The sequence below is a fragment of the Propithecus coquereli genome, unplaced genomic scaffold (assembly GCF_000956105.1).
Source record: "Propithecus coquereli isolate 6110/MARCELLA unplaced genomic scaffold, Pcoq_1.0 Scaffold12, whole genome shotgun sequence".
NCBI classification, from domain to species: Eukaryota; Metazoa; Chordata; class Mammalia; order Primates; family Indriidae; genus Propithecus; species Propithecus coquereli.
In genome coordinates, this window is record NW_012136080.1 from 5,447,490 (window position 1) to 5,460,155 (window position 12,666).

Sequence of the window (12,666 nt, forward strand, 5' to 3'; positions counted from 1 at the left end):
CCAGCACTCCCTCTCCTCCTCTGCACACCAGGCTCACTGGCCTTCCTTTAGGTCCTCAAGCAGGCCACACTCCCTCCCACCACTGGCCTTGAAGCATACTGGGATCTTCGCCTAAATTGCCTGAATTGTTTCACCCCTCATGACCCTTTTCTTTGGGGTGGGGGCACATAGGGAGGGCATATTTGTCTTCAGGTCGCGGATCCAGTATAGCTTTCTCAGGGAATTGTCTGTGGAAGTTTGTATTTTCCAAAGATGGCCTTGCCAATACTTCCTATCCCAGATCCTCTTGTGCAATGTGACCTTGCCGCTCCCCCATCCAGAGGAGCTGAGTTCTCCACCCCCTTGAAACTGGGAAGGACTTAGCGACTTGCTTGAACAATGGAAGGCAGCAGAGGTGACATTCTGAGACTTCCCAGGATAGCCCTTAAAGAGTCACAAGAAGACCATATGCTCGCCTTTGGGATGCTCATGCTCTGGACGGTCCCCATAGGAAGCCAGTGCCTACTTTAAGAAGTCCAAGCCACATGGAGAGATCATGTGCAGATGCTCTGGTCACAGCCCAGAGCTCCCTGGGGACAGCCATGTGAGGGAGCCCCTGGCATGTCCAGCCCAGCAAGATGACCATAGCCCCTGCTGACATCTGCCAGCAACTGCACGAGAGACCCTAAGCAAGAGGCACGAGGGGAGTCCAGTCAACCCACAGAGCCACCAGAGATAATAATACATGACGGTTTCATGTTTTAGGGGTTGTGTTACAGAGCAGATGTTCCGTCCATCTTTCCAGGAGAGGTGAGGCCTCTCGCAGCCCCACCTTTCAATAACAACAAATGGTAATAATAGAAGGCCACCATGAGCCAGGCACTGGTCTGAGTGCTCTACAAACACCGCCTTACTCAGTCCTTATAAGACCCCTGTGAAGGGAAGCATTTTTAAAAATTCTTCTAAAATTGCTAAGGCAAGGTAGGATAAGAACACCCCCCTCCCAATACTCAGCTGGGACGTGAATCAGGCAGCCTCTCAGCAGGGCCCCTTCATAGCACTTGCCGTGGTCTTAATTGGACCTGTATCTTTGTGATTATTTGGATAAATGTCTGTCTCTTCCCAACCACACTGTGAGCTCCATGGGGGCTGGGACCATACTTGTTTTTGTTCAGGTGAATCCCTGGTGTTTAAAACATGTTCAACAAAATCAGGGTGAGTAAATCTCAGTGGCTTCTAGGGAGCTCACGTTCAGCATGAAAGAAGAATAAAATGCCAACTGCCTCATCATTCTTTACAAGATAGTGCTTGACTTGTAGTTTAGAGGTGAAATATGTATTTGGAATTCAAAAGGGTGCTTGGGAATATAGGCTTTGGAGCACTCTGTGACCTTGGTTGTTAATTAACCTGTCTTATATCTTCATTTCTTCATCTATAATATAGAGTAAATACCTTGCCAGTTGTTGAGAGGATGAAATGATATATGCAAAGTGTCTTGAACACAGTCCTTGGCATGTAAACCCAATGAAGAGTCCCACTGTCAAATATAACAAATAGAAAATTCTTCCAATTGACAGTAAATGTTAAGTCTGCTCACATCAAATATTAGGTAAGACATGAGCAACACTGAAAACGGCAGATAGATCCAGCTTAGGCATTCTCACTCATTGGGTGAGTAAATCAGAGCTAAAATTTGCATTTGTAACTTTTTTAAACACTTGATTAAAGATTCAACAAATTCAAAGTACCTCAACATACTGAATGAGGCCACACAATGAAGACTGCACGTGGAAACCTTTGTTTGCTGGACGGCTTCCCCATTCCATGCTCGGCAGCCCCCACTCCATGTGGGTGAGAAGAGCCCCCTCCCAAGGGAATACCTTCCACCCAGCCCAAGCACAACTGCACCCACCCCACGCCCTGGCCCTGGTCACACCTGCCTGAGATGGAGGACGTAAGCATTTGTGTTTACATGACTTCTTACCCATTATTCGGAAACCGTAGCTGCTAAAGGCAGAAAATAGACCAAAACCTGCGTGGCTTAAGTAGCCGAGAGGGCAAATTTCACACGCCATGTACAAAGAGAAGGCAGAATGCACTTAGTGTGTTCATGGTGCCTGGGGGTTTACTCTGTGGGCTTGACGTCAACATGACTGCAGGAAACCTGACACTGGGCTTCAACTGCACTTTGTCAGTGTGACTTTTTATTTCCCACTGAATTGACCAGGTATTTGCCACAGTTTCTGTGCATTTTTGTCCAATTCTTCATTTTCCTGTGTCCACAGCAGAGATTTACCAGTTGTTTTGATGCTACCTCTGATCACACATTCCCTCTAATTGGGAGTGATGCCCAGTATGTTTATGTGTGTGTGTGTGTGTCCAGTGTGATCTATGCACACATTGGTCAGTTTCACAGAGATCTATTTGTATTTACAGTAAGGATCTTAAGTGAGTGCGCCTCCATTTAAGGAATCAGATGACGGAAGGAAGCCAGCACGTCACCCCTGTCGTCACTATAGCGTATGAAACCCAGGAGCAGGGATCTCATTTTCATTTGATCAGCGGGGGTTATAAGGCCTCCACAGGTCCAGTCCAGGGTGGGCCAATCAGTCCTCTGCAAGAGAAAACTGTTTATAAAGTCCATAAATCATAATCTTGGCCCTAGCCAGTTTGAAAAATGTTTCCTGTTTCCATTGAAGGGGGAAAAGAGAACAGAATAGCTCCATTGGCTGTGAATTCGTGCCCTGCTGCCCTGGGCCACCACCATCAGTGCAGGACGGTACAGTCACTGGGGCAGGGTGTGGGGCTCTGGACAAACAGGAGAAGCACTGCAACTCGGGGGCAACTCCCCAGTGGCTTCTAGGGAGCTCACGTTCAGCATGAAAGAAGAATAAAATGCCAACCTGCTTTTCCCATCACTTGGCTTATTCCTTTGAAGAGACGGGTCAAAAGAAGGTTGATGTTTTCGTGTGGAAAGGTGGAGCAAACCCTGGGTTGGGTCCAGTACCAACACTACCCCTAACAGAACTTGCGACATCCGGCATGCATTTGATTTTTCTTATCTGCAACTTCTGCATCTGGAAAAGAGAGTGTCGGACTGAATGATCTCGTAGACGCCTTCAGTTCTAAAATCGTTGATCCCAAGCCTGTATAAACTACAACAAATTACATGTGTCTTGGTATCAGAGTCATTCAGGTCACATATTAGATAATGCCTGTCATTACTAGAAATGTAGCGATTTTTTTCATTATATTTTAAAAATAGTTTTTTATGACTTGGGGATTTTCACTTTAAATTGAATATTGTTATTTATTAATACTTACCAGCTAAATACAAGGATTGCTAACAGTAATCTAAGTTACACATTATTTTATTTCTCATCCTATAAATCTACTTTTAATTCTATTATTTTCTATTCATTTTTTTCCTCCGTGTAGAGTTCATTTCTGAGCTAAGAGCCTAAGCTATTGGCTGGTAGTTAGCTGGTGTGTGCAGGGAACTCACTATTATCCAAGTAACAGATAAGTTTATTTTCTAACTGGAATTATATCCAGGGGCCAGTGGAGATGAGTACTTTAACTCAAACACACCATTAGAATGCAAATGACAAGAACAGAGCAAAGGAATTGTTTTTTAAGAGCATCTTTAGGAGCCTGGGCAGAAATAAATGAAATATATCAGCCTGAGAACTCCCCGAGAGGAAATAACTAGTATGACACCTCGCTGAGGATTACATATATTACTTACTCACATACCTGAATACCGAATAGAAAAAAAGAGGTTGCTGAAGATTGCAGAGAGATCTTACTCCTCCAAAATTTGAAAACAATAATTAGGATAATTCAGTATCTTTTGATAGTGCAAAGTTTTGCTGATTTTGAAAATAAAAGTTTGGATTAAAAACTCAGCTTTTCATTACCTTTCAAAAGTGAAGGAGAAACAAAGACTTTTTAAGACAAACAAAACTTGAGGAAATTTGTTGCCAGGAGACCTGCGGGAAAGCCACTCCCACCTCCGCCGTGCACCTCCTTTGCGCGCTGTGCCAGAATCCCGCACGCGGCGCTGAGTCAGCAGCACCAGGAGGGCAGCTGCGGCCTCGGTTCGCTTTACAGCCAGTGGGCTGACCTGGCTTAAAGCTGTCGGAACCTCACAGAAAGCAAAAGAAAGCCAAGCCAGACAAGCAACTTATTTCTGCCAAAACTGTTCGACAAGTAATTGGTTGCTCTTAAGAATAGAATACTTTGAACTAGAAATTCTAAAAGTTAAAAGTTTCATTAAAAGCACGTACTTCTATTGGAGAAATATCATAAAACATCTTTTTAATGTGAACACTACTTCATACAATGAAAAACTATTTACAATGTGTTGCTTCCAGAGTGGTGGCTTTTACATTGTGTCTCTACCCACGTGCGGACGCAGCAGGCGTCTCCAGCCGGGAGCTTCAGTCCAATTGCACGTTGTCCTTGTCCTCGATGGCTCTCCAAGGTCCTTGCGGATTCAGGGAACCCGTCCGCTTCCATTCTCCTTAGCAGGTATGGCTCAGCAAGCATGCTACCAAAATCACCTGTGACCCAGAGACTCTGGCAACCCCACACAAGTAAAATGCGTGGATCAGGTTTTTTTCTCCAATGAACACTAATTTGATAATCCAATCCATTTCCATCTTAAGAAATTATTTTCACTTAGGAAAATATCTGTTTCTCAATGGAACTAAAGTGACTAATCTGTTCTTCTTCATAACTGGAACCGAGTTAGGATGTCTTTGTATACAAATATAGCATATTTTGGCCGGGAATATAATTTCTTATTAAAGAGTTTATTTGCCTTCACACGCAGGATTGCTACATACATTCACAGTTTTAATAGACTGTAATTGGCTATTCCAGTTGTGCTTTAAAATCCCAAATATGATTCTCATTAGTGAGTGCAAAGCAAATGTCCCATCTGACTGCAGTTGGTCCTAGAGTTATAAACTCCGTAACGACTCAGGGTGAGTCCCCTCACTCTCCAGTTTCATCGTTTGCTTTTTCAGGTATGACCTCCAGGCTCCGGCGTGGCTTCTGAACTTCGGCATTTTCAGTGCCTGGCTTATTCAGTCCACACGACACAGCAGCAAAATGGATTTGTTTCAGATTCTCCAAAGTCTCGTTCTTAGCGTATTTCAAAAGATCTGCTTGTCCCTGTAACAAAACATGCAATTAAACAGTATTAGACGTGACATAACTTACTGCTATACTTTAGCAATACACATCTTCCACGGAAATGGAAATATTTTGATTCTGCAAGAGGGCATGTTTACTTCTTATTGGCACTACATCTGAACAGGCCAATTTTAATTCAGAAAATGAGTCTGTTTTCCTGGTTTCAACACCGCAGTCCCAGAGCAGCTGCCTTTTTGGCCCTTTCCATTTATAAATCTCAATAGAGTTCTTGTGTGCATGGATTATTCCTGTCCATTCTGGTTAAAATTACATCTTTAATTAATTGTTTGGCCCATCTTGTTTTTTTCCTTTTAAGGTTTGCTTTTTTTAAAAAACTTTTTATTTTTGAATAAGTTCACACAAGGATACAAATATAGTACAGAGAGGTCTTGTGCATCTGTTCTCAAATTTCCCCCAGTGGTTACATTGCACGTAACTATAGTATAACATCAAAGCCGGACGCTCACAGTGGCACAAAGTGTGCCTATGCCTCTGTGTAACTTTATCACACTGTGGATTCACGTACCCCCACTGCAATCAAGACGCAGGACGACCCCATCACCACTGAGCTCTCCCTTGTGCTACAGCTTTCAGTCACACCGGTCCCCTCCCCTCGCCCATCCCTGACCCTGGCAACCACCAGGCCGTTCTCCATCTCTGGAGATTGGCTTTGGAGCCCACACAGCCTTTGATAAGTGCTGGCAGACATAGGCACACACAGGTCCTCACTGAGCAGCTCCACTCTGGACAAACTTTCTTAGCCAAGTTTAACTTTCTTTTATGAGGTCTGACCATTGTCTTCACAAACATGCAGCCTAACAGGTATAGAGGTCAGAAAACGGTGGGTGGACTGAGAGTCTGGAATCTGAGCCGATGATGGGCCAGTGCAGCTTGTCAACCTCGTTGTTCTTGACATTCTGGGCCAGAAGATTCTCTGGGGGGCTGTGTGTTGTGCTAGATATCTTAGGGCATCTAGCAGCAGCCAGGCCTTTACCCTCTAGAGACCAACAGTATCCCCTCAGCTGTGACAACCAAAAACGTCTGCAGACATTGCTAAATGTCTCCTGCTGGCTGAAACTACCCCTGGCTGGGGACCGCTGGGCTAATGTATTAGATGATGGTTTCAAGACCATTGAGCAGAAGAGATGATCTGATGCTCCGCTGGAAATTGCAACGCTCCTACTTTGCTTTTCATTCTATTTTTCCTTCCAAATTTCATCTGCCTTATACTAACGGTCCTTTTTACTTACACTATTACCTTTCCCTTTTTTCTTATTCTCCTTGCTCACTATTTTTTTTTTCCTTCTCCTCAGGCTTTTGGTTTAGCATATTATGTTCTTTATGGCTCCTCTATAGTCTGGTTGTTTCTCTGCCACACTTACATCTCCTTTCTCCCTTTTTTTTGAACTATCTCCCAATGTGTGTCCCCTTTAAAATATTACTACCCAAGAAGCTGGGGCCAGCTGCAGATGAGTAAGGACTTACCTTGGCAGGTAACTGATCTATAATCAAATTTCACCCACTGGGGAGAACAAATTGCAAGGTGATTTTAAACCACCATGAGGCCTGAATCCACAGAATGGTTCGCTGCTTACCACTTACCATATGTGGTTTTCTTGCTTTAGAGACCTTCAATTAGTAACTATATATAGATGTTCCATTGCTTAGTTTAACTGAAGGAGCTTCGTTTTTATTCATTCTTACTAGTCAGTAAATTCATATGCTGAAAATTTACGTCATAAGGTCTTCGTACATATAGTATATTGTGTCAGGAATATAATTTCATGTTAAAGAGTTTATTTGCCTTCACAAGCAGAATTGCTAATACATAGATATTCCATTTGTGTTTTAAATTTCCAAATATTATTCTTTTTTAATTGGTAAGCTTTATTTTTTAGAGTAGTTTTAGCTTGACAGCAAAAAACCCCAGAAACTACAGAGAGTCACCGTATGTCCCGTCCCCCCACCCCTCACACAGCCTTCGGCAGCACTGACATTCTGCACCACCGCGGTACGCTTGTTACAGTCCGTCAACCTACCTTGACGCACCATTATCACCGAAAGTCCACTGCTTAAAGTAGGGTTCCCTCTTGGTGTTGTACATTCTATGGGTTTGGATAAATGTCTAATGACATGTATCCACCATTACTGTATCACACAGAGTATTGCTGCTGCCCTAAAAACCTCTGTGCTCTGCCTAGTCATCCCTCCCACCCCCAATTGCTGGCAACCACTGATCTTTTTATTGTCTCCATAGTTTTGCCTTTTCTACAGTGCCATACAGTTGGAATCATACAATATGCAGTCTTTCCGACTGGCATCTTTCCCTTAGTAGTATGCATTTAAGTTTCCTCCATGTCTTTTTATGGCTCGATAGCTCATTTCTTTTTAGCGCTGAATAATATTCCAATGTCTGGATGCACCACAGTTTATTTATCCACTGAAGGACATGCTGGTTGCTTCCAAATTTTGGCAATTATGAATAACACTGCTATAAACATCTGTATTCAGGTTTTTGTGTAGACATAAGTTTTCAACTCATTTGGGTAAATACCAAGGGGTATAATTGCTGGATCACATGGTAAAAGTATATTTAGTTTTGTAAGAAATTGCCAAACTATCTTCCAAAGTAGCTGTACCATTTTGCACTCTCACCAGCAATAAATGAGTTCCTGTTGCTCCACATCCTCACCAACATTTGGTGTTGTTAGCATTTTGGGTTTTGGCTACTCGAATAGATGTGCACTGGTATCTCACTGTAGTTTTAATTTGCATTTCTCTGATGACATAAGATGTGGAACATCTTTTCACATGCTTACTTGCCATCTCTATGTCTTCTTTGGTGTGGTGTCTGGTTAGGCTTTTGGCCATTTTTTAATCAGGTTGTTTATTTCCTTAATGTTGAGTTTGAAAAGTTCCTTGTATTTTTTAGAAAACAGTACTTTATCAAATGTGTATTTTGCAAATATTTTCTCCCAATTTGCAGCTTCTCTTTTCATTCTATTGACATTATATTTCATAGAGCAGAAGTTTTTAACTTTAATGAAGTCTAGGATCATCCATTCTTTCTTTCCTGGATTATGTTCTTAATGGTGTATCAAAAAAATCATTGCCATACCAAAGGTCACTTAGATTTTCTCCTATGTTATCTTCTAGGTGTTCTATAGTCTCGTATTTTACCTTTAGGTCTATGATCAATTGTGAGTTAATTCTTATGAAGAGTGTAAGATCTGTGCCTAGATTTAATTTTTTTAAAATTGCATATGGATGTCCAGTTTTCCTAGCACCATTTGTTAAAAAGACTCTATTTCTGGGCTTTCTGTTCTGTTCCACTGATTTGTCTGTCTGTTCTTTTGCCAATACCACACTGTTTTGATTGTAGCTTTGCAGTAAGTCCTGAAGTCAGGTAGTGTCAGTCCTCTAATAAATAATTATTGATTTGATTTCTTTAACAGATATAGAACTATTCAGATTATCTATTTCTTCTTAAGTGAGTTTTGGCAGATTGTGTTTTTCATGGAATTGGTCCATTTCATCTAGGTCATCAAATTTGTGGGCATACAATTGTTCATAACATTTCTTTATTATCCTTTTAGCATCCATAGGATCTGTGGTGATGTGCTTTCTTTCATTTCTGATATTAGTAATTTGTGAATTTGTGTCATCTCTCTTTTTTCTTGTGAGTTAGCCTGGCTAGTGGCTTATTGATTTTATTAAGGTTTTCAAAGAACTAGCTTTTGGTTTTATTGATTTTTCTCTACTCATTCCTATTTTAATTTCATTGTTTTCTGCTCTAATATTATTTTTATTAATAAAAATTAGTGGGTCCTTGTTTAAAATGCTTCCCTGGCACATCCTCTTGGCTTTCACATGTCCCAAACTGAGTTCCTGATATTCTGCTACTCCCCCTACACCAGCTCCTCCTCAGTTAGAGCAACTCCATTCTTGCAGTGACTTGGACCAAAGACCCTGGTGTCATCACTGAATCCTCTCTTTCTCTTCCCTCCCTCATCCTGCCCATCAGTAGCTCCTATTGTCTCAATCTTCAAAACACACGTACAAAGGTTCTCACCACTTCCTACCAGCCTCACTGCCACCATCATAGTTTAAGGCACCGTCATCTTTCTCTGAGTTTATGACAATACCCTTCAAGTCTTTCTTCTCCCTTCTCAATGTGACAGCTAGAAAGCTCTAATGAAAACACAGAACATGACTTCTACTCGGTTCAAAACCTTCCAGTGGTGGAAGGTTTTGAAATAACTCAGAGTGAATGTCAAAGTCCTTGCCCACGGCCCTACATGACCTGCCCCACAGCTGTCCTCATCTCCTTCATTTCTCCTCCTTGTTTACTTGACCTCTGTTACACTGGCCTCCTAAATCTTCCTCACACCCAGCAGGTCCTCTTCAGGCCGGCTTCAAGGTCTGTGCACTCAACATGCCCTCTGCAGGGAAGGCTCTCGCCCCACAAACACACCTGGCTCACTTCCTTACCTCTTTCAGGTCTTGACCCCGAAGCTCTCTTCACAGTGGCACCCTTCCTGACAACCCATCTTGTCTAATTAGAACTCCCGCTTCCTACAATTCTCCTCCCCATTCCCTGCCTTGCTTTTTCCACGACACTTACTACAATCTGACACACTCTATTGCTTTGTTTATTGTCTGTCTCGCCCATTAAATGTGAGCTCCATGAGGGAAGGAATTTTTGTCTCCTGATCACTCACTGCCGAATCCTCAGAGCCTAGAAAAGTGCCAGGTACACAGTAAGGGCTCAATAAATATCCGATGAATGAATGTAATTGAAGTAAAATGTGAAAGTCTCCCCTTTAATCTCTTCACAGCTGCCCCTAAACAGTGTGTTTTCTCTTTTTCTCGGCATATATATATATATATCATGAATAGGTATTTTATTTTTTATGTAAATAGGATCAAACAATCTATATTATTCTTTGGTTTCCTTTTTTCTTAACAAATTTATGTCTTAGCAATCTTTTTAATGTCAGCATATATAGATCTACCACATGATGACAGGGTATTTAGAAACAAAAATCCCCAGATGGTAGAGGATAATTAATGTGGTAATAACAGAGTTCTTTATCTGGTTAAATCTTATGTTTCCCAAGCTCAGACAAGTCATTACAGCATCTTGAACAGACCAAGCCTTTGGCCATTATCCAAGTGAGACACAAAGGACCCCCAAAGGCAATAAATCTGGGCTCGGGGAGCTGCTGAACTTTGTCCATATCATTTTTATTTTGTTCTATGCATCTAAAACTACATGCCTGACATGTCTTGGAGTTTAGACGTAGCATGAGTACAGAACAATTCTGAAAGAGGTGGGGTGTTTGCTGCAATGGTGTCCCTATTTCATTGCTTCAAAAGATTCAAAAGAGCGAAGGCCATTTAAAACGCTGCCACCAACTGACACAGGGTACCTGGTTTTGAAGACTCCATCTATGAAGCTGGCTTTGCAATGTTTTCAGTTGAAAACTCAAATGTCATTTGGTTTCACACATTCTGTTCTCAATTTTGTAACTTATTCTATTTGGTTTTCATCTTGAAAGAGTTATAACAACCTTAGGTCAACATATTTAAGGTTCTTACTTAGGCCCAGAAAGTAATCTTTACAAGATGTCACTAAGGGCAGTGGTTGGATTCCAGCGGCTCTCGCTGCGTCCGGCATGACCATGCTTTTTCTGGCTGTGCCGAGGCTTACCTGGGATTGGATCAGAGGCTGGGAACAGCCAAGAAAGGAACGATGGCAGATGCCAAATGCTAGAGCTGGCGCCCTGGCTGTATTCAACACTTGGCAAATCACCACACTTTTTGTATGACCACAGAAGATGTCCTGGTTTTTAATATATTGAAAATATCTCAAGACCCAACTGTTAGTGCTACACAGGCTTTGAAACCAAAATTAATAATTACAATTCATTGCTTTTATTTAGACCTAGAGGTAAAACAATAGGGATGCCATACTCCAGTGAAGTTTTTCAAAGCCCTTTGTCAAACTGTCTATTAGGAACAAAGAGAGTTGCCTTGCTTTTGAGGTGAGTGATCCAATGTAGCCACGAAGACTTCCCTTGACCTCTGCCACTGACCCACACAGTGGCCACAAGCTTGGGAGTTGGAGAGAGCAAAGACTGGCACCTGCCATTCCCTGGGGGCCAGCAGACACTTTTCTTCCAAATTCCAGACACTTTTCTTCCAAATTCCATGCAGTGGGAGAAAGGAGAAAGAGAAAGGCAGTTTGGGAGTTTGAGGGGAGGCACAAAGATATTCGAATACTTTTGTTTTGTTTAATGCAAATAGAAATGTAAGTTACCAGTGTCTGGTTTGACCTCAGCATGTCTGGGGCCCACACTGACTTTTGAGCTATTCTGGGCCCAAAGGCCCCAATCTGAGAAGGTTCACCTGAATGGGTATGGTGGCCTCCTTCCTGGCTTTCTTATCCACTTGGGAACACAGAGAGCAGCACAGCAGATTTTGGGTACCTTCACTGATACCACCTGCTCCACAAAGAGATGTGACTGACCCTAAATAAAGGAAGGGAGGCAGGCACCTGGAGAGCACCAAGGCCCAGCATGAGACAGACGGTCCCCCTGAGTGAGCCCTGCACCAAGCCACGTGTTGGGCCTTTGCTTGGCAACTGGGTTTGCATGTGTCTTATTTCCCCAACTAAACCATTGTGCCTTATCTTTCCTGTCACCTTGCGAGTCTCCAAGAGCCCTTGGGTACCCTTAGTGTCTCTCTGAGATGACAGCATGCAGGTCGAGGGTTCCTGTGCTACTCTGCAAATCAAAACCTGAGAACTGAACCTGCAAAACCCTAACACAAATCTCACGACCAGGAATAAAAGCCAGGCTGACAGGAAGTTGCTTACTCTTCACTGGTTACCTATCTGGCTTATTAATAGTACGTGGTTACAAACATGGTGCCTTTTAGTAAATATTTTGTGGTTAGTCACTGTTTTGGCCGATGAAAACTCATATAGAAACTCAATACATTTCAATATAGCATTTCATAAGCATTCAGAGTCACAGGCCAAGTACACAGACTCCTTCCAGAGTGCTATGATAAAACTATGGAGACAGTAAAAAGATCAGTGGTTGTCAGGGACTGGGGGCAGGGAGGGATGAACAGGCAGAGAAGAGAGGATTTTTAGGGCAGTGATAATACTTTACACGACACTATAATGATGGGTACAATCAAAACACCAAGTTGCATACCTTAAATGTATACAATAAAAAATAAATTTTAAAAATGGTGGATATATGTCATTATACATTTGTCCAAATTCATAGATGTTCAACACCAAGAATGAAGCCTAATGTAAACTATGGACTTTGGGTGACAATGATGTGTCCATGTAGGTTCATGGATGGTAACAAATGTACCAATCTAGGGGGGATGCTGATGATGGAGGCAGCTGTGCATGTGGGGGGCAGGGAGCATACAGGAAATCTCTGTACCTGCCTCTCAATTTTG

General features: G+C 42.3%; 1 protein-coding gene across 2 annotated transcripts in view; it reads right to left on the bottom strand.

The window, feature by feature from the left end:
- Positions 1-4,271: 4,271 nt before the first annotated feature.
- PLCL2 (phospholipase C-like 2) overlaps positions 4,272-12,666 on the bottom strand; it is a 189,056-nt gene continuing 180,661 nt past the window's right edge. For both annotated transcript variants that reach the window (XM_012663625.1, XM_012663630.1), the window contains exon 6: positions 4,272-5,160. In XM_012663625.1, the coding sequence (XP_012519079.1) occupies positions 4,981-5,160 (180 nt within the window). In that variant the 3' untranslated portion in view covers positions 4,272-4,980. The remainder of the gene's footprint in view (positions 5,161-12,666) is intronic.